The sequence below is a fragment of the Lacerta agilis genome, chromosome 17 (genome assembly GCF_009819535.1).
Source record: "Lacerta agilis isolate rLacAgi1 chromosome 17, rLacAgi1.pri, whole genome shotgun sequence".
Taxonomy (NCBI): domain Eukaryota; kingdom Metazoa; phylum Chordata; class Lepidosauria; order Squamata; family Lacertidae; genus Lacerta; species Lacerta agilis.
Window position 1 is genome coordinate 26,142,904 of NC_046328.1, and position 27,130 is coordinate 26,170,033.

Genomic DNA, 27,130 nt, shown 5'->3' on the forward strand with positions numbered 1-27,130 from the left:
CTGGCATGCAGACTGCCCCAGTGACCTCTCCTTACAGGAAACCATGAAGAGCCACTGCTAGTCAGTGCAGTCAGTACTGAGCCAGATAGAGCAATGGATCTGACTCAGCATAAGGCGGTTTCCTGCGTTCCTTTTTTTGTCAATTATTTTTTATTGCTTTTCAAAAAAATTAATGAATTTAACATCACATTAATTCAAATTCAATACAAATTTAAAATTGACTTCCCACCCTGCCATCTTGGTGTTTCACTTCCCACCCCTGTTAACTGCTCAATATTACATACATTTCCAAATTCCATTTAAAAAACGATACTTTAGCATTTTATCTTTGATTTTTTTTCTTCTTTAATTTTCTTCCTCTTCATTACCCATCAGCTGCTCATTTCTGGTTCCTGTTAGACTTTTGCTTAACTATAACTTATTCCCTAATGTCAAGAAGAGTTACTCTTCACTTTGTCAGCCCACAAATCCTTACTTTTAAATCAGTAATCCCCCATTAAAATCAACCTCTCCTGCTGTTTTCCATACCCCAACATTTGACTGGTCCTAGTAAACACAGACTATGTTTCTATTCAGTTTAGTCCCTTGTTCGGAACTATGAGGACTAGAATCTTATTTTATTTTTAGGGAAAGGGCAGCACAGCACAGTAGTAGAGCATCTGCTTTGCATGCAGAAGCTCCCAAGGCTCAGTCCCCGCTGGCATCTCCTTGTAGGACCTTAAACCTTGGACAGCTGCTGCCAGTCACTGCAGGCAATGCTGAGCCAGATGGAAGATTCTCTTTATATGGCAGCTTCTGGTGTAGAGCAGGGCTGGCAAGCTCCAGCAGCTGGCAGCTGGGTCACCCCCTGAGCCATGGGCCTTGGCAGCTGCCAGGCAATGCAATCACTTGCACCAGTCCAGTCAGCTGCTGTCTGGTTACTTTACAATATACAATACAATACAATACAATACAATACAATACAATACAATACAATACAATACAATACAATACAATACAATACAATACAACACCTTTATTGGCATAAATAAAACAATAAGCATAAAACCATCTATATAAACTGAAATTCTAAAACATACAATGTATAAGAAGGAAAGAAGGGTTACTTTGCCTTTGACCACCCATTGTCAAGTCTGCCCCACAGAACTGAACTCTTCACATGCATCCTGGGTGATCCTGGGCCTGTTGCCATCTCTCAGCCTAACCCACCTTACAGGGTTGTTGTGAGGATAAAACGGCTGGAAGGGTCACCATGCTTGGCTGCCCTGAGCTCTTCAGTGGAAAGTCAAGATTAAAAACATAATTTTATTTAATGCAAAAAAATCTTCTAATCGCGAGCTTAGCTGGGAGGGGTGCCAAGAGGGTCACCATGCTCAGATGAACCCTGAGGGGTATGCAGAACAAGTACAAAACAACTTTTTAAAAGCCCAGAGGGGGCAAACCCCATACAGCCCTGAGCGTACTCAATGGTTTCCAGGAGCCATTAAATACTGAATGCATGTTAGAAATGGAAAAGTTGGGGCGGGGGCGGGGGCGGGGGTGGGGGCATTAGGCCTGCTTGAGACTCCAACAATTTATCTTCTCCTCGAAGGGGACTGCCCTGGAACCTTAGTGGCTGGAACCTTAAACAGGATCATTCCTGTTAGAGGAGCCAGGATATCCTCCAACATTTGGGGTTGGGTCCATTGTAACAACAAACCACTCAGGCCTATGGGGTGCATCTGTGGCAGAGATTAATAATAATAATAATAATAATATTTATTATTTGTACCCCGCCCATCTGGCTGGATTTCCCCAGCCACTCTGGGCGGCTTCCAACAGAAACCAAATACAACAATATCAAACATTAAAAACTTCCCTAAAAAGGGCTGCCTTCAGGTTTTTTCTGAATGTCAGGTAGTTGTTTATTTCCCTGACCTGTGATGGGAGGGCGTTCCACAGGGCGGGCGCCACTACCGAGAAGGCCCTCTGCCTGGTTCCCTGTAGTTTTGCTTCTCGCAGTGAGGGAACAGACAGAAGGCCCTCGGCGCTGGATCTCAGTGTCCGGGCTGAATGATGGGGGTGGAGACGCTCCTTCAGGTATACAGGACCGAGGCCGTTTAGGGCTTTAAAGGTCAGCACCAACACTTTGAATTGTGCTCGGAAACGTACTGGGAGCCAATGCAGATCTCTCAGGACCGGTGTTATGTGGTCTCGGCGGCCACTCCCAGTCACCAGTCTAGCTGCCGCATTTTGGATTAATTGCAGTTTCCGGGTCACCTTCAAAGGCAGCCCCACATAGAGCGCATTGCAGTAGTCCAAGCGGGAGATAACCAGAGCATGCACCACTTTGGTGAGACAGTCCGCGGGCAGGTAGGGTCTCAGCCTGCGTACCAGGTGGAGCTGGTAGACAGCTGCCCTGGATACAGAATTAACCTGCGCTTCCATGGACAGCTGTGAGTCCAAAATGACTCCCAGGCTGCGCACCTGGTCCTTCAGGGGCACAGTTACCCCATTCAGGACCAGGGAATCCTCCACACCTGCCCTCCTCCTGTCCCCCAAGAACAGTACTTCTGTCTTGTCAGGATTCAACCTCAATCTGTTAGCCGCCATCCATCCTCCAACCGCCTCCAGGCACTCACACAGGACCTTCACGGCCTTCACTGGTTCTGATTTGAAAGAGAGGTAGAGCTGGGTATCATCCGCATACTGATGAACACCCAGCCCAAACCCCCTGATGATCTCTCCCAGCGGCTTCATATAGATATTAAAAAGCATGGGGGAGAGGACAGAACCCTGAGGCACCCCACAAGTGAGAGCCCAGGGGTCTGAACACTCATCCCCCACCACCACTTTCTGAACACGGCCCAGGAGGAAGGAGCGGAACCACTGTATAACAGTGCCTCCAGCTCCCAACCCCTCTAGCCGGTCTAGAAGGATGTTATGGTCGATGGTGTCAAAGGCCGCTGAGAGATCCAGCAGAACTAGGAAACAGCTCTCACCTTTGTCCCTAGCCCGCCGGAGATCATCGACCAGCGCGACCAAGGCGGTTTCAGTCCCATGGTGAGGCCTGAATCCCGATTGGAAGGGATCCAAATGGTCCGCTTCTTCCAGGCGTGCCTGGAGTTGTTCAGCAACCACCCTCTCAATCACCTTGCCCAAGAATGGTAGATTTGAGACTGGGCGATAGTTGGCCATATTGGCCGGGTCTAAAGATGTTTTTTTAAGAAGCGGTTTAATGACCGCCTCTTTCAGCGGGGCTGGGAAGGCTCCCTCACAGAGGGAAGCATTCACCACCCCGCGCAGCCCATCGCCCAGCCCCTCCCGGCTAGCTTTTATAAGCCAGGATGGGCAAGGATCAAGGAGACAGGTGGTTGGTTTCACTCGTCCAAGCAGCCTGTCCACATCCTCGGAGGTAACAGACTGAAATTGATCCCACGCAACTGGACTAGACAGGACTCTGGCACTCTCCCGCCCTGGCCCTGCTCCCACGGTGGAGTCTATCTCTTTCCGAATCTGAGCGATTTTATCTGCAAAAAACTTTGCAAACGCATTGCAGGAGATCTTGGGGTCCCTACCAGGCCCCGATGACGAAGGTGGCTCCGATAGATTCCGAACCACCTGAAAGAGTCTCCTGCTGCTATTTTCCGCAGATGCAATAGAGGCGGTGAAGAAAGTCTTCTTCGCCGTCGCTATCGCCACTTGGTAGGCTCGACGTTGAGCTCTAACCTGTGTTCGGTCGGATTCAGAATGGGTTTTCTGCCACCGGCGCTCTAGCCGTCTCAACGATTGTTTCATCGCCCTCAGCTCCGGGGAAAACCACGGGGCTGTCCGGGCTCCATGCAACCGGAGAGGGCATTTCGGAGCCAAACAGTCAATAGCCCTGGTTAGCTCCACATTCCAGCGGGCCACCAGGGAATCGGCTGAAAGGCCATCAACATGGGATAAAGTATCCCCTACCACTCTCTGGAAACCATTTGGATCCATTAAGTGGCGGGGGCGGACCATCCGAATTGGTTCCACCTCCCTGCAGAGGGGAAGGGTTGCGGAGAAGTCCAGTTGTACCAGGAAGTGATCTGACCATGGCACTTCTTTAGTTTCACTTTTTTTTAATGTCAGATCACCAACATCCATAGAGGTGAATACCAGGTCTAAGGCATGTCCTCGGCTATGAGTTGGACCAGACTTATTCAGGGACAGCCCCATGGAGGCCATGCTTTCCACGAAGTCCCGAGCGGCCCCTTGTAAGGTCGTGTCGGCATGGATGTTAAAATCCCCTAGGACGACCAAACTAGGTGACTCCAGGAGAACATCCGCCACGACCTGAAGCAGCTCGGGCAGGGAATCCTTGGTGCAGCGGGGAGGTCGGTACACCAAAAGGAATCCTGTACTGCCCCTATTGCCCAACTTCCAGAACATGCACTCAGAGAACTGGGTCTTCCCAATAGGACGCCTGGTGCAAACTAATGACTTCCTAAAAATCACTGCAACCCCCCCTCCCCGCCCAGATGGCCTGGGTTGCTGTGCGTAAGAGAAACCTGGTGGACAAGCAGCGGCAAGGACAGGCCCATCCGCTTCATCCAACCAAGTCTCTGTTACACATGCCAGGTCAAGTCCACCATCCACAATCAAGTCGTGGATGGCAGTGGTTTTATTCAACATTGACCTGGCATTGCACAGCAGCATCTTCAGGTCATGTGGGTATCCCTTGCTGAATCCAGTATCCGTCCGGTCAGGACCAGACCCGGAGGCAGGAATAGTCCTCAGGCAACGACTAAACCTGCCTCCTCGGCAATGACATGGTCTGGTCTTAGCGTAACTCCTCCTCCTGCCCGTGATCACTGAGATCGGTTGTCCCAGTGCATCCCCACCCTGTGGAACCTGCCCCAGCCATTTTGTTTTGATTATTTTATTTTATTATGTGTTTATTTATTCCTGCACACTTGGCTTTTGTCCTTTGCCCTTCCTTAAGAGGGAAAAAAGGTAAGGAGAGCCCTGTAGGATCAGGCCAATGGGGCCCCTATCTAGTCTAGCATCCTGTCCTAACAGCAGCCAACCAGAGGCCTGTACTGGGAAACCCACAAGCAGGACTGAGCCCAAGAGCCGTCTGGGCTCCTGTGGGTTCCCTCGAAAGGAGGGCAGAGGGGGAAGCCTAACAGCATTAAGCAGCAGCAATTAAAGGGGCCGTGCCCCATCCCTCCCCGACTCCATGCCGGTTTCCCTCTCTCTTACCTGAAGGGCTTGAGGTGCTGAGGCCAGTGCTGAGGGAGAGGGTGCTGAAATGCAGCTCCGCCCCTGGCTGGTCGGTGCCGGTGACCCCCAAGCACACTTGTGGGTATTCCTCCGTCTCCACAACCAGCAGCTCAAAGAGGGTCAGTGGAACAGGCAGCACCACAGAGACGTACTGGATTGGGGAGAGAGAGAATGCAGGAACCAGGACTGACACTGCCCAACCACGCCCTCCCCGCCTGCTCCCTCAGGTGCCCTTTGGAATGCCAGAGGGGGGGGAGGGGGGGTCCCTCCTCCCATCATGCACCCCCTTCCCTGGCCCTGCACCCACCTACCTTCAGCAGCATGAACTTCTGCAAAGGCTCGTACCACTGCAGGAGGGCCAGGCTGGAGGGGAGTGCAGCACAGAGGAAGGTACTACCAGAGTAAGGATTTCGCACTGAAATACAGAAGAACCGGGGTGGGGGGTCAACCTCCCCAAAGTCACCCCTGACCCCAGAAGAGCTTTCTGCCGCCTCTTCAGTCAAGGCCTCCTGCCCAACAGCAGCTGACAGCAGAAAAGGGGTTTGCTTCTCATGGCACCCCTCCCTGTCTCTTGAGAAAAATCTAATTCAGAGTGCAATCCTCTGTCCTTTCAAGAAGAAATGCAGCAGAGCATGGTGTAGCTGAGCAGCTCAGAGACTGAGCAGCAGGCAAGGAAGTTGTTGTACCACGTTGTGGGTTGAGCCTGTTGTCATGCCCTCTACACTTGGGCACACGGACAGTGCCATTTTGGCAGTGCGTTTATCTTTTAAAATAAAACAGCTGTATTTTAATTTGCGCTAAAAACACTTGCATTATTAAGTTGAGCGAACTAAAAGCCTTCCGGTTTAACATGTTGTGTGAAGGGCTCTCCATGTTCACGCAGGCTCTGAAAAGCTGCAAAAATTGCAGCTGGTTGCATGTGACTGTTGCTGGAAGGCACAACACCTCACAATTCCTCCAGGGCATAATTTAGCTGAATTTCACTCTCATATGGTCTTGGGCTTTTCACTGGGCTTGTTTTTTTTAGGGAAATGCAAGTGAGTGGTGGGGGAAGCTGCAAATCTGACTGCTAAAGGGCTTCTGGGGGAGGCATTGATTACTAATTTCCCATCATGCCGTGTTTCTCATCAAATTCCGCACACCAACAAGAGTCACCCTATTTTCTTTTTCCAATGGATGAAGAAGCCATTAATCACCCGCTTCCCCCTTTCAGGAAGGCTTACTCCAATCCTACCCAACCGCATTTCTCAAAAAAGCACAACACACCAGGAGGCTGGCATAACACAGGGCTACAACGTCACCTCCACCAAGTGGGATTTCATTTGTATTTGCCAGGTCATTTTTTAAATGTATACAAACTGTCACACACACACACACACACACACACACACACCCGTCCATGAAATAAGATCATGGACGGCTTTGAGGTGGGGAATACTGGTGTGACCCAAATCGCAGTCAAATTTTGAATGTCCAGTTCAACACCAAACATTACGGGGTTGTTGTGAGGGCAGAACAGGGCAGAAGAAAATTACATATGACCTCATGAGCTCCTTGGAGGAAAGCTGGGATATAAATAGAATTAACTAAGTTATACTTTCATCTCTCTCCCTCTCTCCCTCATCTCCTCCACCCTCTACACCCCCAAAACTCCTCTTTCCCTCACACAGCCACCAACTGTCATTTCCCAACAGGCCTGCCCCCTCTCCAAAATGGAGGACAAGTCCTCCTTCCAGTGGAGTTAAAGTTAAGGAGAGGGAGAGGGAAGGCCAGGAAACTCACCTACACGGCACTTCAAGCATCCTTTGGTGTCAGCTATCTTGGCTGAGAGGGCAAATTTCCTGTCAAGAGAATGGAACGGTTTTAGGCTGGGGGGGGGCAGATTTCACCAGGTCAGAGGCAAGGAGGAGAGGGTCCTCCCCGCCAGGTCCGTCCTTAACTGAAAAGTCTGTCTGAGACTGAGCAGGGGACCGTCTCCTGTTTGCAAAGCAGGAGCTCTAATGCAGAGCTATAGTCCACCCCACCCCCCAAATGAAGTAAGACTCCAGTCCTCATGAGGCCCAATAAAGGAAATATTAAGCAGGAACTCAGGAAGCTGCTTTTATAGGAAATCAAACCTACTGGGTCCACCAGCCTTAATACGGCTGGCATTGCCTGGTTGTGGTCCTTGTGGGGGGGGGCTTCAAGTCTTCTTGGGCATCACATAGGCTGGCTTAGGAATGTACAGGCCACCTCTTAAGCCCAGGGGCATCCAGAAGCCACAATGTGGAGATCTGGGGCTATGCACAGCTCCTTACTTCCATGGGTACTCTGCCTGCCCAACATCTTCCCCAGGACCCCACAGCCAACCCATCCCAGCTTCAGTTCCAGTTGCAAGCAGCTCCCTGGGAAGCAGCTTAGAGAAATAAGCCATACTTCCAACACTGGGATCAGATAGGGGCCAGGGGGGGGGGGAGAGAGAGAGAGAATAAGAGAATTTACTACTCTCTTGTCTTTGAAGAGGGGGCAGGCGGCAAGGGGCGTCCCTCCCTCCCTCCCCGCCTCTCCTCACCTGGGGATGATCCGTTCTGTCAGCCGGTTGGTGGCGATGGAGAGGGGCACCTGCCGCTTCTGCAGCTGGCGCCGCTGCTCAAAGAGACCCACAAGGTTGTGGGAAGAGAGCTGGGAGGACTTCCCTGCAAAGACAGAAGCGGGAAAATCAGGAGGGTCATTTGCCGGAGCAAAGTGGAAGTTTAAGCAGGTTCCTTTTTTTTTAATATGCAGAGACCTTCTGGACTCTTCAGTCCTATAACCACGCACTCGATTGCCCCTCTAAACCCAACGTGTGAAGCTTTCCCCCAGTCCCCTTAAATCAAACCCAATACCTATGGGCAAGGTAAAAGGGGAAATGTGTGTGTGGGGATTTTCTAGCTCTGTCTCTGGACACTCACCAGCTAAGGTCAGTAGCACATTGTTCATACAGTAGAGCCAAGAGCACCTATGTGGAAGGAGCTGGGGGAGGGGAGCAGGCGGGGGGCAGGGGGGCGGGACGAATGGCACAAAGCAGGAGAGAGAGAGGGAGAAGTGGCGAGAGAGAGATCAGTTGCTTGTTAGGCCATCTCTGCATTTTCATGGCATGGAACAAGTGTACCCAAGTTAGATACAAAGAACTTAATGAAGATTGAATAGTCTTTCTATATATATATTTTAAAAGAAGCCAGCAAAAACAATATAAAATTTCAGTGCTCGTAAGAAAAGAGCCTGTAGGGATAAGAAACCTCAGCTCTTGTGGGCATCTCTGAGCGATGAACGAAAGGGCCTCCTGAGTTGACTGTCAGCAAACGCACCCACCCACCTGCCCTTCCTGTTGCGATCCATGGGGGGTGTCCACCTCCGGTGGTGATCATGGTAAAGGCCCAAGCAAGGAGAGGCCAGAAGTTCCTAGTTCCCCTTGCAGGCAGGGCAAGGCTCAAGGGAGGGCTTAGCTTTGCCCCAGACCTGCCACTCTACATTCCGAAGCTCCTGGTCCGAGTTCTCTTTCTTTCACCCCAGAGCTTCGCTCATGAAAACCCGCTCTTTAAACCTGAGCCACAACAAACAGCAATTTGGATTTTCCATGGATTGCTGTTTGCTCCAGCTCAGCGGTAAAGAGCAGGTTTTTTGTGGGGGAAGCTCTGGAGCAAAAATAAGAGCATTTGGAAACAAAGCTTTGAAGCATGGGTCATGCCTGGAAAGTGCAGAAGGAACGTAGCTCTTGGCTCTTTGGAGGGATTCAGGACAGCTGCTAATCAGGACCACGGACAGCACCACAGCAGCTGAGGCCACGCATCCATGTTGCCTTAGCCAGCAGCCCCTTGACCAATGCCTTCCTCCGAACGTTGGTGCTGAGCAGAGTTGTTGTTGTTTTTTGCTGGCGCCACTCAATTTCTAACTGGGTAATTTGGCATCATTTTAATGTCAGGCGATAAGACAGGTGGGCAAGCCCAAACTTGGCCCCACGGGGTGTGTGGAAACAAGGATCCGCCCCTGCTTTCCGTGGTGTCTAGAACCCTCCACCCCAGCTCCTCCCTCTTCAGAGTTCTCACCTTCTCCATCGTGTCCTCATGGAGCTCATGGAGATTGAGTGTGTAGATGCCTTCTTCGGCTCCCACCACTAAGTAGAGATCTACAGTGGGGAAGAAGAGGTGGAGGTCAGATCACCAGCTGCCAATCACTGGTGCCAACGTTCCACAGGAAACACGTTTGAGTTCTACCTCGTGTTTCTGGGTGGATCCACGTCGTAGCAGAGTTGATTTTCAGCGGACAGCCATTGAAGACTTTGGAGAAACAGGCCCCCATCTTGGAAAAGAGAAGACACAGAAAGCTGTAGAGGGGAGTGGAGAGGGGAACTGGAGACCCATTTCCAGGGCTTCTATACAGAGACCTACAAAATTCCTTTGCTGTGAACCCCCTGCCCCAACCCACCCTCCTGGCCCCAGATTGCTGATGCATGTACTGCCCTCCCCTGCCCAGTGAAGAGGACTTACATGGACTTTTGGAGTGGGAGGCAACCCATGACACAGCAGCCTCTGCAAGAGAGGAGGGGTCAAGAAGAGGTGGGGGAAGTCACCAGAGAAAGAAAGAAAGAAAGAAAGAAAGAAAGAAAGAAATGGTGTCATTATTTGAAGATGCCAACATATTGGGTTAACTCTAGACCCCTTCCCCTCAATAGGATTGCAACTTTCAACCCCATACCAGTAGCAGGTGGGGCAGGGCACTCCTTATGAGAAACAGGAGCGTTTGGGGCTTTTTCACAAGTGTCAAAGAGCCAATCCAGACATGTCCTGCTACTCCCCAAGCCCCACCTTTCCCTCTTACTACACCTCACAAAGCACCTATATTTGGAGGGGGAAACCCAGCAGCCCATCCTGCTGGCACTCTCTCCGAAGGTTTTAGCCAGCTACCATAGGTCGCGTTCCATAAGACCACTGTTTTCTCCACCAGAAACAGGCTTTAATGGTTGATTTATCTGCTCTGATCCCAGGCTTCCTTGCTTGGAGATTTTGGGGTGCTTCTGTCCCCACCCACCCCCACTTACAGTGGCCTCTTCCTTCCTCTTCATGGTAGCCCACTCTGTGGAGAGGAGCGAGTCCACAGGCTTGGGGGAGCCTGTCTGTGAGGTAACTGAAGGATCGCCCAGATCTGCGTTGTCTGTGGGGGAAAGACAAGAACCGCTGTCACACCGGCACAAATTAGAAGATTTAAGAAGGGGTCAGAAATTGAGCCCTTCTCTGCTGGATTCCACTGGCCCACTAGCCCACCCAACTGCACAGATACCATCTTGGATGGATGCTTAACCCTTTCCCTGCCGAGCCCCCTCCCACTACTCCGTTTCTGTACTGGCTTGGTTTTAATTGCCAACCATTTCATTTTAACTATTCCACTCCCTGCTGCGTGGTTTGCTTTCTTTCTACTATGCTGTTTTATTGCATGGTTTTATCGTTTTACCGTATGTAATTTATTGGTTTATCAGATTTGATTCTCAGCTGCCATGGAGCCTTGGATATAAATCCATTTTAAAAAATACATGCAATGAAGCCCCCCAGCTTTGACCCCAACAGCAACAACCTGCTAAGCATCCTTCAAAGGGACCCCTGACCATTAGGTCCAGTCGTGTCCAACTCTGGGGTTGCGGCGCTCATCTCACATTACTGGCCGAGGGAGCCAGCGTACAGCTTCCGGGTCATGTGGCCAGCATGACTAAGCCGCTTCTGGCAAACCAGAGCAGCGCACAGAAACGCCATTTATCTTCCCGCCTGGAGCGGTACCTATTTATCTACTTGCACTTTGACGTGCTTTCAAACTGCTAGGTTGGCAGGAGCTGGGACCGAGCAACGGGAGCTCACCCCATCGCGGGGATTCGAACCGCCGACCTTCTGATCAGCAAGCCCTAGGCTCAGTGGTTTAACCCACAGCACCACCTGCGTCCCTTAAGCATCCTTTAGGAATCCTTAAGCATCCTTTAGGAATCCTGTAAAAGGGCGAGGGGAGCAGCCGCAGAAAACAATGCGCTTTAAAAAGGGTGGTAGGGTAAGAGTTAAGCACTACTGTTGCCCCCCCTCCCCAAACACATACATTCACTGCCTCTCCTCCTCCTCCTCTCAGCATTAGGGCTTCTGGAGGCTGCTTTTAATTAAAAAACACACCCCAAACATTTGGGCGTGTGATGCGCAGGAATGCAGAAGCAAAATAGGAAGTTGAAATCCGGGTATGTGTTTAACGTCCTGCCGTGGGTGTCATGGAACTCCCTGGAGGCAAGCAAGGAAGCAAGTGGGCAAGCAGAGGATAGGAAACTTGTGCCCCACTTGGCTCCCACTCTGGCCATAGAATAGGAGCAGAAGGCTCCCCCAACCCATGTCCTCCTCCCCTTCTCCACCAGCCCACCTGGTAGAAGGGAAGTTGCTCGGAGCAGAGCTGTGAAAGCTTGAGAGAAAGTGGAAGCATTGGGAGGGAATCCCAGGGTGTCCCCCCTCCAATTTCTCTCAGTGTCCCCCCTTTTTCTTTCCAAAAAAAGGTATGTGAAATGGTTCCCCCTTATATAGTTGTTGCTATATCTGTATTGTCCCTGTTATACCTAATTGCAAATTCAAATGTATCCGTATCGTGTTTTTTGTTTTCCTTGATATTGTATGTGGGCTGGAACTGGTCTGTGACTGTAATAATAAATACATTCTTTCTTTCCTCCACACCCCAGGCCTTCGCATCTCTAGCTCAGAGGCTAATAGCCTGTTTTTCCATGTTCCCTGCAGATGACAGAAGGAGCAGTCTGGTGTTTTGTTTTATTTTAAGTCTCTTGTTAATAACTACCTTTAGTGGCTTTATTTACTATAGGGGAGGGAGACAGAGCGGGAGTCTACCTGTGGTGCCTAACAAAGCAACCCTACGCGTGTTTACACAATAGTAAGTTCCACCAGGAGTAATCAAGCATTCATAGGATTGCAGCCTATTTGATCTTAGGAGGCTAAATCCTTGTTTTCTGACTGATGGTCGAATAAAATTTTGATGATTTTGATGATGATGATGATGATCTTAGGAGGATGTGACGAAGCAGGGTTTAATCGGGGGCCCTGAAAATTCAGGCAACAATAACTTATTGCCACCTTATTGTCACCTGAGCATTCAGAGCCCCAGATTACAACCCTGCTTCACAGCTGGTCTTGAAAAGGCTGAATTCATTCAAACTGAGCATAATTCAAGATGGTGTGAAAATTCAGCACCTGGAAGAATCCCAGCTTTCAAGGAGGTGAAAAAGCAGAGAACAAGTTTCTGCTCAAGGTGCCTAATATATGCTTGACAGCGTGTGGGTGATTCCTGGTGAAATATCACAAGGGGCTGAATAAGATACCCATTGAGGAAGAGGTGCAGCTTCCCCTTTCCAGCACTGGCAAAACCTGGAATGAATCACGTAGAATGAGGAGAAGTGGCTCCATTCCCATCATTTATACGTGTCACAGACTTTGGCTTTCCTCGGTGAAAAACCTAAGCCGCTTTGGGCAAATTTGGGCACTGGGCATCGGAAAATGGGATAAACTAGATAGCCCTTTGATGAGGAACCCAATGAGCTCAGAAGAAACCAGCTTGCACCAGAAGCCGGCTCTGTGCACAGGGCCTATTGGCCAGCGCTTGTGCCGTCTCCAACCCCCTTCCCCTCCACTCCCCAGCATGCTTTCTCACAGCTCTTTTCTGTAGATTTCCGCTTTCAGAACACAAATGCCCTCTCCTAGAAGGGTGAAGATTCCAAACCCATTTTGGGGCCCCTCTGTGTTCACTGCAACCTGCGTGGTTCCACTTCCTTCTCACCTGGCAGGCTCTGGCTTCTCTGACACTCGGGGGCTGGGAAGTCGAGGCCCTCCTCAAGCTCCCAGGGAGCCTTATAGGCCAGCTCCAGGTTGAGAAAATCCCACAAGGGCCCCCTCTTGATGGTGCTCATGTCCCCCTCACCAGTGCTGCTGGGCCGCTGTTCCTCATGGACCTGAATAAAGCAAGGGAAAGGGCTTCTTAGTGGGGGAGACTGAGGATGAGGAGGTTGGGGGGTAATGGGATAGATGCAATGAAGAAACAGTACCTTCTCTGTGGGGCCTGCTGGACGAATGGTGAGGCTCCTGCAGGAGACAAGGGACTCATCAGAACAGAAAGGGGGGGTTACGATACGATACGATAATCTTTATTGTCATTGTCCCATGCAGAACAACAAAATTGAAAAATCTACATCACACATGCAAAAACCGACAAGCCTATCCTGAAAATGTGTGTCAACTCATTCCCCATCCCGCCTATGCATAATTAACCTCCTAAACTTTAATACCCTACCTGATTAGCCCCCTAAAAACTCTGATGCCCCACAACTAAAAACAAACACTCCCTTAGAGCCTGCCTTACACTGCATTTAAAACCAAAATCGCTTTTGGATAGAAACTGTTTCTCAGGCGGCTAGTCCTGGTCTTTATAACCCTGTACCTTCTTCCAGAAGGCAGAAGCTGAAAGAGATCATTTCCGGGGTGTGCACTATCCTGCACTATCTCTGCAGCTTTCTTACGGCACCTGGAGGTATAGATTTGATCCAAGGTGGGAAGAGTGCGCCCAATTATTCTCTCCGCAGTCTTTACAACCCTGGACAGCATTGTTCTTTCCCTGACGGTGCAACCCCCAAACCGTGCAACCCCCCTTTCAAGGGTATTGCCTTGAAAGGGGAATATTTGTGGCTCGGTTTGAGCCCACACAGACCAGGAAATGGCTCCAGAACCTAATTGCCAAAGCTCCACAATAAGCAAAGAACAGAGTGCCTGAGCATGTGCAGGGAGACTCGCCCCCTCAGTTGCCAGCCTAAACTCATTGGAAGTCAGGGCAGGGGAAGTTAAAAACTTCACAGTAGAGAGGGGGCTGCGTTTGCCTGTCTGGAGATGGGAGTGCCGGAACTGCAGGATGGGTCCTGGCTGGAAAGGCAGCTCCACCTCTTCTGTCTCTGCCTGCCGGAGCTGAGACAATAACAGAGGGCCAGAGGAGTACAAAGAGCTTGAAGTCATGGAAAGGCAGCAGCTCCCAAAGTTCTCCTCCTCCACCACCCAAGCATCAGCATACCTCTCCTCTAGTGCTTCTTCCACCGACTGAAGGAGGCTCCTAAAGAGAGGAGAAAAACAGCAGCACCAAAAGTACCATCAGGAAATCTCACACCTGTGCAACAGCCCTGCCTCCTTCCTTCTCCTCCCTTGCCCCAGCTATGTTAACCTCATTTCTAACTCCCTAAATTCCACCCCCTTCCTTGCAGGAAGGTAGCCCTTTTTCTGGTTGTCCCCTTAATAGCAGCAAAGCAGGCAGAAATTCAACAGGCCCTGCTTTCCCCATCTCTGCTGGGGGAGGAAAAAGCGGCCGCTATCGAGCTCTTCCTCCCAGCAGGAAAGAAAAGGTGGCCATCCTGTTTCACAAAGGTGGGGAGGGAGGAGAAACAGGGGCGCCCACCCACCTCCCATCACCCTAACCCTTCTCCCAGGCTCCTTACTCTCCATCTCCTAAGACCATCCAGTTCTCCTCTTCCTCCTCCTTCTGCAAAACACACAAAAATTACCGTTAAATCTTAAGGCTAGAATAATTTGATGCACACACTCCCCAGAAATACCCAGTGAAAGAAGGAACAGGGAGCGAGCAATGGTGGGGGAAGAGGAGCAAGGGGCATCTTACCTTCCTGAGGGCCTGGAAAGTCACCAGCAGTCAAGAATAGGCAATATCGGGCGAGGTGGGCCAATGACCCAGCTGGGATAGCTCAGCTGGTAGAGCATGAGACTCATAATCTCAGGGTTGTGGGTTCAAGCCCCATGTTGGGTAAAATATTCCTGAATTGCGGGGGTTGGACTAGGTGACCCTTGTGGTGCCTTCCAGCTCTATGATTCTATGGATGAATTTTGCCCCCCTCCCCACAAGTCAGCATTTCCGTTGTGAATTTCCCTCCTCAAACGCACCCTGGGACCAAAGCAAGCAATCCGTTCACTCTTTTGCCCCTCCGAAACATATATATACACACACCGACTGACATTCTTACCAGACTGCACCAAGGCTCTGTTTCTTTCCTCAGTGGGGGCCCGAATTTGACCTGATTAACTATAAAAGAACAAACACCAGCCATTTTGCTCAGAAGCAGGACTTCCCCACCACCACCAAGGCCCAAATGGCTTCATGCCATTCACCCAAGAAAACACTCCCTATACCCTGCCTTTAAAGGCCACGGGGGGGGGGGGCAAAGGGGGTGCTGCAAGATACCCCACAGAAGCTCAGGACATGGGGAGGGGGACAGAGGCATTTTCCAGACCTTCTAGCAGGCAGGTTGCTGATGCTTACTGGGAGAGAGAGGTGGCTGTGAGGGTGGCAAAGTGCAAACACACCAGCAGGAACACCAGGCTGGCCCTGCCATGGAGTTTGCACTATCCTGGCCTCATTGCCACCTCTCCGCCCCCCTCCAATGAGGTCAGGTAAACACCTCTGCTGAGTTTCACACCACCCTAAGCTCCTGGTACACCTTTCACCCACCATCTCCAGAAGGGACTTTCACCAACATCCCCCACCCCAAACAGCTTCCCACTTTCACAAAGGGGCTTCCCATGCCACGGGAGAGTCTGGAGAGAAATCAGGCTGATTTAAAGCCCCACCGGAGAGAGAAATCAGGGTCCAAATGGGTGGGCAGGGGGAGCCGGGGGAGAGGAGGAACTTACACTGGATCTCTGCGAGGGTCCCTTCGACTGGCCCATGCGGCCGATGGGAACGGATTTTGTCAGGAAAAACTTCGTAAGCCTGAGTGGTTTAGAGAGAGAAAGTCAAGCATGCCTAAGAACTCAGTCGGACCAAAGAGCCTCCAGGGCAGCTTTCACCCACCTGGTGTCTTCTGTATGCTTTGGACTACAATTCCCATCAGCCTCAGCTAATGCATGGGAGAGCATATGCTCCACGTGCAGGAGGTCCTTGGTTCAATCCCTGCTGCCACCTCCAGGATGGGCTGGGAAAAGACCCCAGAGAGGGCCACTGTCAGGCAGGGCTGGCAACACTGGGCTAGAAGGGCCAGTTTGGTGTGATGTGGTAGGAGGAAGACTCCCACGTCTCTCATTCTCAACAGAGGTGTTTAGGACCAGAACATTAAAGAACACTCTGTCCATGGGATGGTAACTCTTGCTAGCTGTGCACAGCCCTATGAACTGGGCCTGAACCTTTCAAAAAGTCACCTGGGCAAGCAGGCCACTGCCAGCAACATATACTGTGGCAGTGAGTCCCACAAGTTAATTATATGCATGGCATGAAAAAAATAGGAGGTCAGAGTTGGAAAATCTCTGGGAGGTCCCCCTTCGACAGGATCTGCAGTGCAGACGGTTGCAACTGCATCAACATTCCTGCTGGGCCTTTGCTAAGCAACCTCCTAGCAAAGGGGAGCCCCCACCCCCCACCCCCCAAAAGGCAGCCTGTGACTCCACCGTGGAAGAGTTCTCACTCTTAGGAGGTTTCTCTTCCTATTTAGCCAAAATAAGCTTCTTGGCAGCTTCTACACTTTGGCTCTCGGCATAGAGCAAATCTGCTCAGTCAATGGCTTAGGTCTATGGCAGATTCCCCACTCTTTTCTGCCACCGCTTTTGGGGACCATACCTCTAGGTCTCCATCATCCACCAGGGCAGCCGCTGCCAAATCCGGGTTCGTGGCTTTATCCAGTAGCTCGATGGCTAAGACGCGAGCCAATGGCTGGCTAACGAAAGGGTGCTGGTGGAGAGGAAGACAAGGTGAGCGGAGAGGGGGATTCAAGGTTCCCCCGAATGCCCGCCAGGCTGGCAGGCGGCATTCTTGGGCAGCTGCTGCAGCCCACTCCTGGCAGCTCTCCTGGGCAGGTGGATCCAGATTTTAATTCCCACAATGCCCCAGAGCAGGACAACACCAGGGCACTGTGGGAAATTAAATTAAAATGGTGGCTCTCACAGCAACTAAAGTGTCTGTCGTAAGGACAACAGGAGAGCCCTGCAGCAGCTGGATCAGGCCACCGGGAGGGGGAGCAGCTAGTCCAGCATCCTGTTCCCACAGTGGCCAAGCACATGCCACAGTGGGAAGCCTCCAAACAGGACCCGAGTGCAACAGTAGGGCTGCCATACGTCCAGAATTTCCAGGACATAGCTGGGATTCGGGATAAAATGTCTGGGGAAAGTCGGGCGCATGGCTGCCCATATCAGAAGTGTTGATTTTTGGCAATTTTCCTTAAAAAAATACAAAAGCAGGTAAAAATAATAATTTTGTTTGGAGATTTCGCTTTTATAAAGCACAATTTTAGGCATTTAAAAAAACAAAACACTCCTGTAATTCTCTGGAAGGAAGTACCTATCTCCGCCCTCTCCAAGCCCACCCACCCCAACTTCCATCTTGAGTCACCTGCAGGAGTTTTTCTGCCACGGGACGCTTTTTGGGGTTCTTGGTTAAGGAGAGTTTGAGGAAATGGTGAAAATCTGCCGACCTAGAAGGGAGAAAGGGAAGATAAGACAAGCTAAAAGTAGAGTGTCTAACTGAGTAACCGGAAGGCAGGGCGTGAGCACAACAGCAGCCCTATCCCAGCAATGCCCCCCAGCAGCTGGTATTCAGCAGCAAACTCCATCGTAGCCTGGAACCATCACTACTGGTTTTGAACCGCCGAACTTCTGATCGGCAAGCCCTAGGCTCTGTGGTTTAGACCGCAGTGCCACCTGCGTTAACATAGCCAGTAGTATTTTGGAAGTACAGCAAAGTGTGCTGTGGCATTTCAAAGACTACCCCATATATGGTCGCATGAGCTTGTTGGTATTCTGGCTGTCTCTGAGTGCAGATCAAGGTAATTGAGCCTGAGCTTCCACAGCCACTGCCCAGCAGATATGTTCTATGCTTATGATAATATTTTATTCTCTTGCTAACTATGCTGTTTTAAATGTGCATTTTATACTTTACTTCCTTTAGTAATGTTTTATTCTGATTTTTTGTTAACTTTGCTGTGTTAAATGTGCATTCTGTAGTTGACCTCTTTTGTAATGTTTTATTTTGAAATCTTTTAAGATAATATTTTAGTTTCCTGTTAATTATGTTGCCTTGATTGTATACTTTGATGTTTTAATGTGTTGTTAACCGCTTTGAGATTTTTTTCATAAAAATATAAAGTGGTATAAACATGAAATGAAAGTAACTACAGATAGCTTTATCCTCCAAGGATTTGCCAGTTCCCCTTCAGGACATTGGAAGAGCTGATCAGGCCATCTGGTCCGGCATCCCATTCTCATAGTAGCCAGGTGGTCAAAGAAGCCCTCCAGCTGCATAAAGCACAACAGCCACAGAACTCTCCACCCTTAAGGCTCCCAGCAACTGGCATTCAGGCGCAGCCGTCCCCCACCCTGCCTGAGGACCAGTGGTGGAGGAAGCTGCTCGAGCGCCTGGGGCAGCGTGCCCAGGGGCAGGGTGAGCCGCCCATAAGGGTGGGGCGCACCGCGGGGCCTCCGGAGTCTGCCTGCCTCTTCCCACTCAGCCACCCTACAGCTGGGGAGAGGCAGCGGAAGGACTGTTTGGGCAGGGCAGAGCCTGTGCACGTCCAAGCCACTGTGTCTCTCCCAGGAGAGACACACGGGTCGAACACACTGCAGGCCTTGTGGTGAGTACCACCTGGCATTTTGTCACCCCCCCCCCTCAGTGGTGACACATGGGGTGGCCCGCCCCTACCGCACCCCCTTCCTTCGCCACTGCTGAGGACAACCCCCAGCCAACCAAAGAAGTCAACCTGCCAGTCAGAGCAGATATGACTTGGGTGGAGTAATGGCTTGACTCTGTAAAAGGCAGCTTCTTCTAGTCCTCCTCCAACTGTACCTTCTCAATAACCCTGAGAAGGGAGGCTAAGAGAGAAAACAAGTGGTTCAAGGATACAGATTTGTAGCCAAGCAGGAATCTGAACCCAGTCCACCGACCTGTCCATTATGACACTGCATTTCACTGGCATAAGGTGGTCAGATCCAGCCTTCTTTACACACAACCGAAAACCCAGCAGAGGGAGCAGGTCTGCCCTCCTGCACAGCCCTGTTACTCAGTCACTCACCAGCAGGCCTTGTCTTTTAGCTTGGGGGGCTGGAAGCTGCTTTTCGACATCAGCATCAAGGCCCTGAAGGGAAAGACAAAACAAGGGTCATCTTTCCTGCTTTGTTCCTCCTGCGTGTTTTAAAAAAGGCAAAATACCTGCCTCTGTTGTCCCAAATTTGTCCCCACCCAGGGCCGTCTCGTCCATAGGGGCTGGTGGCGCGCCGCGCCAGGGCGCCAGGCCCCCCAGGGGCACCCCCGCAAGCCCGCCGGCATACCGGGCGCCCCCTCCCCAACCCGCCCCCGCCCCCACGGGCGGGCTGAAAGCCAGCCGCCCTCACCTCCCGGAGCCCCAGCTGGAGCGCTGGAAGGGCGCGCAAAGCCCCGCACCGCTCCAGCGCCACGCCCCTCATCCCCCGCTCACCCACCCCCCCTCCCGAGGGGCGGCCAGCGCGGGAGGGAGGCGGGCGGAGAGGCGGCACGCCGGGGGTGCCGAGGGATCGCCCTGTCCCCACCCCATCATTTGCTGATTATGTCTGATGTTCAAACATGCTAACCGCTAGGAGGGTCACTCAAGAAATCTGGGCCTGGTTTTCTGCACCGTTGTGGGTCCAGTCCCCCCCCCCCAAAAAAAGTTGCCTTTGAAAAAGAAAAGGGCTACATAGAGATTCAGTCCATGCTTCTGTCCTGCCCGCAAACTTACTCTGCTGAGTAGGTCAGGCCTGAGATTGTTATTAGTGGGGCACCAATGTCAACAGACAGCCGGCACGTCACGCAAAACACACACCGCTCTGAGAGCAGGCAAAGCCAGTCTTACTGGAGAGGCCTCCGTGTGGCATTTCCTGTTGCTTAATCCTCCCGCCCACCAGAAGCCTGTGTGTGTGTGTGCGCACGCTTTGCTTGCCTGCCCTCACAGGATCCACATGCAGGCTGTTTCTTAGCAGAGGTGTGGATAGCCATCTCAGAGCAAGTGGCACCATTCACGCTTCTCCCAGAAACCTGAAGCTGGGTGGTTGTGACCGAGGCTGGGACCTCACAGGAGACACGGGGGGGGGGCAGCTCCCCTTTCCCTTCCCACACTTGCCTAAAGCTCCTTCAGGTGGGTGGGGGGCCTCGAAGCTATGTAGAGCCACCACCCTCTTGGGCGGCCAGGAAAAGGACTCAAGTCACAGGTTGCAACCCCCTCTGCAGCCGAAGGCAGTCAGCCGTGTACCTAATTATTTCCTTTGCTATTTCTGTGCTATTTCCACCCGCTTCATATCTATAAATAAAAATATTGACAAGCTGGAACATGTGCAGAGGATGGCGACCAAGATGATAAAAGGTCTGGAAACCAAGCCTTAAGACTGAGGAACGGCCAAGGGAAATGGGTATGTTTCAAGGAAGAAGAAGAAGAAGAGTTTGGATTTGATATCCCGCTTTATGACTACCCGAAAGAGTCTCAAAGCGGCTAACATTCTCCTTTCCCTTCCTCCTCCACAACAAACACTCTGTGAAGTGAGTGGGGCTGAGAGACTTCAGAGAAGTGTGACTAGCCCAAGGTCACCCAGCAGCTGCATGTGGAGGAGCGGGGAAGCGAACCCAGTTCCCCAGATTACAAGTCTACCACTCCATCTTCACATGGAGCAAGCTAGTTTTCCTCCTGCTCCGGATGCTAGGAGCCCAATGGATTCAAGGTACAAGAAAGGAGATTCCGACTCAACATCAGGAAGAACTTTCTGACAGTAAGAGTTAATTGACAGGGGAACGGACTCCACTGATTGGTGGTGGGCTCTCCTTCCTTAGAGGTTTCTAAGCAGAAGTCGGGTGGCCATCTGTTATGTATAATCTAGTTTAGATTCCTGCATTGCAGGGGGTTGGACCAGATGACCCTCGGGGTCCCTTCCAACTCTACAATTCTTGCAGTGTTTCCTGCAAGGGTAATCGTTTTTGCACCCACACTTTTATTTATATAAAAAGAAAGGAGTACTTCAAGGAATTTGCTTGCACACATGCTTTCCTGAAAACAGCATCCACAGTGGCTTGATCTGCAGATTCTGCTTCTCCTTGACAGTGTTAAAGGCAGGATATGAGCAGTGGCTGGGGAAAAGGGCCCTCGCGAACAGATGGCGCTGCCAGATTCTCTTCAACACCAACGTGCCATCCGTTCCTCTGGCACCAGGCTGGATGCCAGGGAGGCAGGCAGACAGTTGGATCGGGGTTAGGGTAACTTGGCTACTGGAGTCCATGCTCTGGGAACCTTGAGGTTGGACTACTGCAAGCCACTCTACCTGGGGCTGCCCTTCGGCCTGGTCCAAAAGCTAAACTGCTGATGGGGGCTTGGTAGCACGGGACACCTCTACTAAAACCCCTACATTGGCTGCTCCTGTTGCAGCCAGGTGAGGCTCAAAGCTCTTCTTTTGATGTAACAAAGCCCCGAGCAACTTGGGGCCAGGATACCGTAAGGACCACCTGAACCCCTGCCTCCCAGGTCCATCACTGAGATCATCCAGAGCTGCACTGTTAGCCAGAGCCTCAGCCGGTCCTCACTGGCAGAAGGGCTTTTAGTGCTGCGTTATGGAATGCTGTTCGAGCAGAGATGCGGTGGGCACCCTCTCGCTTTTGACTTCCGGGAGTCTCCTGAATACCTTTTCATGTAGACAGACCTCTGCAGCTCAGGGGCTAGCCGTTTTAAATATCCTTTCGTGCCATTTCTAACGGTGATTTCTATTTCATTGTACAGTTGTACCTCGGAAGTTGAACGCCTTGCGAGTCGAATGTTTTGGCTCCCGAACGCCGCAAACCTGGAAGTGAGTGTTCCAGTTTGTGAACATTCTTTGGAACCGGAATGTCTGACGCGGGTTCCGCAGCTTCCGATTGGCTGCAGGAGCTTCCTGCAGCCAATCGGAAGCCACGCCTTGGTTTCCAAACATTTTGGAAGTTGAATGGACTTCCGGAACGGATTCCGTTCAACTTCCGAGGTACGACTGTATACATATTCACAGAAACACAATACTGTACAGTTGGGGGGGGGTCCTCCCAAGAGTCATTTAGTCCAACCCTGTGGCAATGCAGGGATAACAGCTAAAGAATCCCTGACAGGTGGCCGTCCAACCTCTGTTTAAAAACCTCTAGGGAAGGTGAGTCCACCACTTTCCAAGGGAGTCCGTTCCACTGTCGAAAGGCTCTTATTGTTGTGCGCTGCCCTGATATTTTATGATACAGCCATATGGAAAGATTTCAGTAAATACAGGCAACTTCCCCATTTACGCACATTCAACTGAGGCTTAACTTTTGAGCTCACCTCATGGGGTGGAGGTCAAAGAGTGGCGGCTGCAGCTCCGCCAGCTCAATGGCCGTGATGCCGAGGGCCCAGATATCGCACAGGTGGTTGTAGCCTCCTTTCTTCTCCACCGCAGCCACCTCTGGCGCCATCCTGGGAGGACGAGAATGGGCAGAGCTGAGCCAAACAACCAGCCTGGGAAAGGGTGGCCTGCATGGACCTGAAGCTGTGACTCTCCAGGGAGAGAAGGGCCTGTCTTCCCCATCGCCTGCTGCTGCCGGGTCCTCCCTGCAACTGCCGACCTGTGAGGAGAGCTCTGCCCACTGAGCAACACCTCCCCTCCGCCAGCCCCGAGGCTACGAAGGTGCTTCACATACACCAACCCTGCAGGGATGGTCAGAACCACCATCCCAGGCTGCAGGCCGAAAAGACTGAGGCAGAGTGTGTTCAAGGCCACTGGGTACGTTTGTGGCCGAATTGAGATTCAAACTGGGGGCTTCATGGCCCCCACAGCTCACCCTCCAGACAGAGAGGGTGCAGAGGAAGGAACAGAGCGCTGCCCCCCCACCCACATTACCAATAGGGGGTCCCAATGAAGGAGTTCCGCTTCGCCACAGATGCCGTCAGCTCTGCAGAGACCCCAAAATCCGCTGTGGGAAGGAAGGAAGGTGGTTTGAGAAAGGAGAAGGGCAAACGTTCCTTGCTTAGGTGGTGGGCCAGAGCAATCCAGGCTCCACAGGAGGAGGGTTGTGGGCCAGGCCTTACACACACACACCCCAAATAAAACCCTTCAAATATCCCTGGGCCCACACCCCTCAACCCACCCAGAATATTTTCATTTATTGATTTATGGCCTACATTTGTAAGGTTGCATAGGCAGCCTACATTCTCCAGGTATCTCACAGAAACGGAATGAATAAAATACAATATTAAGAAATGCCAAACTGGGGGTTGAAGCTGGCATGCGACACCCCAGCTCTGCTCCTTAAACCCCTAGAAAAAATGGCGAGATACAGCCAGATTCCCTGTTTTAAATAAATACCATACCTTTCCGTGTATAAGACTAGGTTTGTTTGTTTTTTACTTTAAAATAAAGTTAAAAATCTGGGAGCGTCTTATACACGGATAGCGCTTATGCCCATTTTCTAAATTTGGGGTCCGCAAAAGTAGGGGGCATCTTATACATGGGGGCGTCTTATACACAGAAAAATAAGGTTAAATAGATCTGGAGCAAAGCCAGAGGGATGTGAACAGGTAGACCAAAGCAGCCCCTGCAGTCCCCAATCTGGAGGTCCCCGCTAAGTGCAGCAACCTGGGACACCCCCAGTCAAGGCATGGTCACTATGGATGGTCTAGGGAAGGGGAAGGGGAACCCGCAGATTTAGAGGAAGATTTCGGGAGTGGCAGCTGGAAGTAGGAAAGGCTTGCCACAAGAAAGCAAGCAGACAAGAGGAACTGACCGAGTTTCACGTCTCCGTTGGCCGTAAGCAGGATGTTGGCCCCCTGGAAAAGAGGCAGAAGAAAGGGAAGAGAAATGCAGCTATTGTTGTCAAAGTAGAATGGGGTGGGGGTGGGGGTGGGGAGAGAGACTGCTCCCCTCCCCTCCCACCCACCCACCCACCCTTGCCTTCCTCCTCCTCCCAGGCAGACAAAAGCAACCTCAAAGGGCGACTGAGCCCAGGTGTCTGAGCCTAGGTTAGCCAAGCCCTGAATTCTGCAGGGGCGTCATACCTTTATGTCCCTGTGCATCTTCCCTTTGGTGTGTAGGTGGTGAAGGCCCTGAAGAGAAGCAGCAGAGAGAAGCATTAAGCCAGGCCTGGCTGTGCTGCAGATGAAGCAGGATCTAAGTGACGTTGTTAGCCAAGGCGCAAAGTGCGAGCACAGATTTACACTGGGTGGGGAGAGGGTACCCCGCCTACTGGAGGAAGCTGGGGGGGGACTTATCTCTATCCACCTTCACACCACCATGCAGCGCAGGATTTAGGGTGTGGTGTGGGTAATTCCCCTGCACAGGGTGCTGAGCCCAGGGGCGCCAAATTGAGAAGACCCCTAATGGAAGAGTTCTGTTTGGGGGTACCAAAGTCAGCCCCTGCACCTTGCCAGACCCTCCAAGTGTCCCTATTTCCCGGGGACAGTCCCAGATTTACAGAAGAGCTCCCCTGGTTTCTGATTTGATCCCGGAATATCCCACTTTTCCTTATTTTCACCGGAGAAATGTTGGAGGGTATGGAGTTATGCAACCTCTGAGCCAAGGAGATAAATAATGATACAACTTTTAGAGGAAATCTGAAGGCAGCCCTATATAGGGAAGTTTTTTTTAATGTTTTGTTATGTTTTTATATATGTTGGAAGCCACCCAGAGTGGCTGGGGCAAAAATTAATATCATTGCGGTACAGGATGTCCCTATTTTCATTGGATTAGTGTTGGTAGGTACACTCATAATTTGGTAAATCTCAGTTGTATGTTTTGCATCAATCTTCTTCCAAACGAAAAACTCTCCAGACGTTGCAGCCTTTCCTTGCGGAGATTCAGTCCAGACACACACACTCACACACACACACACACACACACACACACACACAAAGAGCTAGTGACCTACATTCCACTCCCTGCCATTGTAGCAGTTTCTCTCAGCTGCAGGAAGGCAGGAAAAGAACAGAGCAGCCAGCAGGGAAATGGGGCTTCCTCTCAAAGGTGTGGAGCGTCCGTCCGTCTGTGTGATGGCCTGGGATTCAGACTCAGATGCTGAACCTGCGCAGGATTCCCTGCCTCCAGAACCAGCTGAGCCGGGGCTGGGGCTTGAGTCTGGAGGGTCCTCACCTGTGCTGGGTCCTCAGGTGCAGGCATCAGCGGAGTCTGCTCTGGCTTCTGATGGGATGGAGGACCCATTGCCTGCAGGTGCTCCACTCCCAGCCTCATCAAAGGAAGCTGAGGTGGCCCCTGGGTCCAGTAACCCACCAGCCTCTCCTGAGCTGCGGAGGCACAGGGCAGAGAGGCGAAGGGAACTAAGTTCTTGCAGGAGGAGTGCTCGCCTCCAGGCCAGAAGGAGAGGCGAGTCGCCAGAGGATCGGGGCCGCCCTAAGCATCGGGCCAGATAAAAGCCAGCCAGCCCCAGCCCCAAGTTGCGTGAGCGACATAGCTGCTAACGCGTGTTTGTCTGTCTCCTCATACCTGCTCCCCCCCTGCTCCCTGCCTTGCTCCCCGTCGGACTGATGCCCTGTTGGGGGTCCTGGACCTAGGACTGGACTTAGACCCTGCTTCATGGACGAACCCCCGGGGCCAGCACAGTCTGTATGATGCCGCAGAGTCACAAGGCAGGAGGGCAGAAGCCACAGGGCTTGGTTTGGATAAAGAGAAGTGGAAAGCCTGTGGGGGGGATCTTTCCTAGAAAGCCTCTTCCTAATCCTGGATTGCCGAAAAGCCAGTTGCGGTGTACACAGTGAAGAAATAGGACACACACACACAAAAACCACTCCGTACATGCTCAAGGGACCTCTTACACCATGCATTTTTCTTATGCTGCAGATCCAAATCTGAGGAAACGCCAGAAAAACACAGCAAAACTTCTTCTAAGACAATATATCCTTCTAGGAATCAAAGAAACAGACACCATATATCTTTTTCATATACTTCTATCATAAAAAAACAAGCTGAAAAAGGCTTCCATGCCGAAACGGGGCCCTGTCCTGGTCTCCCTGGTTACATCTGACACGTATTTGAGAAGCCTTGAGATCTATCTCCAGAAGACTTCAAGGAAAATTTCCATATAAAACTATTTTATGTTTAAGACTGTAATTCTTTACAGAATTGATATTACATTTGGAATTACTTACGAGTAAACGTATGCTTTTTGGTTAAAACTTTAGGCCAGAGTTCTTATTTGGATTCATTACAGCAGATCCAAATCTAGCACTGAGTTCCAATTAAGCTCCAAAGGCGCCTCTCTTGACAACCCTACATTTTTGCAACCACACCTGAGCTGGGAGGGGAGACGGAATAACCAGGCAGTGGCTGACTCCTGCCCCCCCCCCCGGGTGCAGACACGGGGCACCCTGACACTTCACACACACACAGCTGCTCACTCTGGCTTCTGTTGGCACCGGATAAAAAGAAAGCAGACTGCCCACACCCACCTGGCACGGGTCTGAACAGGGTTTGTGCCGCAAGCTCAGCCCCACCCACCCGCTCACCTGGAGGGTCTCCCGGCAGACGTAGGCGATCTGCTTCTCCGAGAGGGGACCCGTGGCTGGAGGCGAGAAGCAGAAAAGGTGAGTCAGTTGCATCTCGTGTCACCTGCCACCCCAACGCTAATAAAAGCAGGTTGGCACTCGGGTTTCCCCGAGCAAAACTCTGCAGGCGGGCTTTGCTTATTAAGGTGAAATTTGAAGCTAGGAGAGAGAATTGTGTCTGGGAATGAGGGAGATGGCTGTTTTGACTCCGGGGTGGGGGGTGGGGGGGGCGCAGAGATGCTCCTCAATACACAGCCCTGCTTAGGAGAGATGGGCTTATGGCCTTGCCTGCTTTGGCTTCTGCCTCTGCAACACGCGGCTTGGCTTACTTTCATGAGCCGTCTCAAG

General features: G+C 51.4%; 1 protein-coding gene across 2 annotated transcripts in view; it reads right to left on the minus strand.

The window, feature by feature from the left end:
* Positions 1 to 27,130, minus strand: part of MAP4K2 (mitogen-activated protein kinase kinase kinase kinase 2) — a 58,591-nt gene that overhangs the window by 3,641 nt on the left and 27,820 nt on the right. Inside the window, exons 5-27 of one of the 2 annotated variants that reach the window (XM_033174460.1) lie at positions 26,744 to 26,799; positions 24,284 to 24,331; positions 24,013 to 24,055; positions 23,130 to 23,202; positions 22,574 to 22,705; positions 19,313 to 19,375; positions 17,638 to 17,719; positions 16,870 to 16,980; positions 15,951 to 16,029; positions 15,284 to 15,342; positions 14,747 to 14,790; positions 14,329 to 14,367; positions 13,316 to 13,352; positions 13,051 to 13,222; positions 10,289 to 10,401; positions 9,738 to 9,779; positions 9,465 to 9,549; positions 9,297 to 9,376; positions 8,163 to 8,223; positions 7,784 to 7,907; positions 7,015 to 7,073; positions 5,544 to 5,647; positions 5,212 to 5,383 (exon numbers count right to left, since the gene is read on the minus strand). In XM_033174460.1, the coding sequence (XP_033030351.1) occupies positions 5,212 to 5,383; positions 5,544 to 5,647; positions 7,015 to 7,073; positions 7,784 to 7,907; positions 8,163 to 8,223; positions 9,297 to 9,376; positions 9,465 to 9,549; positions 9,738 to 9,779; positions 10,289 to 10,401; positions 13,051 to 13,222; positions 13,316 to 13,352; positions 14,329 to 14,367; positions 14,747 to 14,790; positions 15,284 to 15,342; positions 15,951 to 16,029; positions 16,870 to 16,980; positions 17,638 to 17,719; positions 19,313 to 19,375; positions 22,574 to 22,705; positions 23,130 to 23,202; positions 24,013 to 24,055; positions 24,284 to 24,331; positions 26,744 to 26,799 (1,878 nt within the window). The remainder of the gene's footprint in view (positions 1 to 5,211; positions 5,384 to 5,543; positions 5,648 to 7,014; positions 7,074 to 7,783; positions 7,908 to 8,162; positions 8,224 to 9,296; positions 9,377 to 9,464; positions 9,550 to 9,737; positions 9,780 to 10,288; positions 10,402 to 13,050; positions 13,223 to 13,315; positions 13,353 to 14,328; positions 14,368 to 14,746; positions 14,791 to 15,283; positions 15,343 to 15,950; positions 16,030 to 16,869; positions 16,981 to 17,637; positions 17,720 to 19,312; positions 19,376 to 22,573; positions 22,706 to 23,129; positions 23,203 to 24,012; positions 24,056 to 24,283; positions 24,332 to 26,743; positions 26,800 to 27,130) is intronic. The other variant, XM_033174461.1, reaches the window with a different exon arrangement.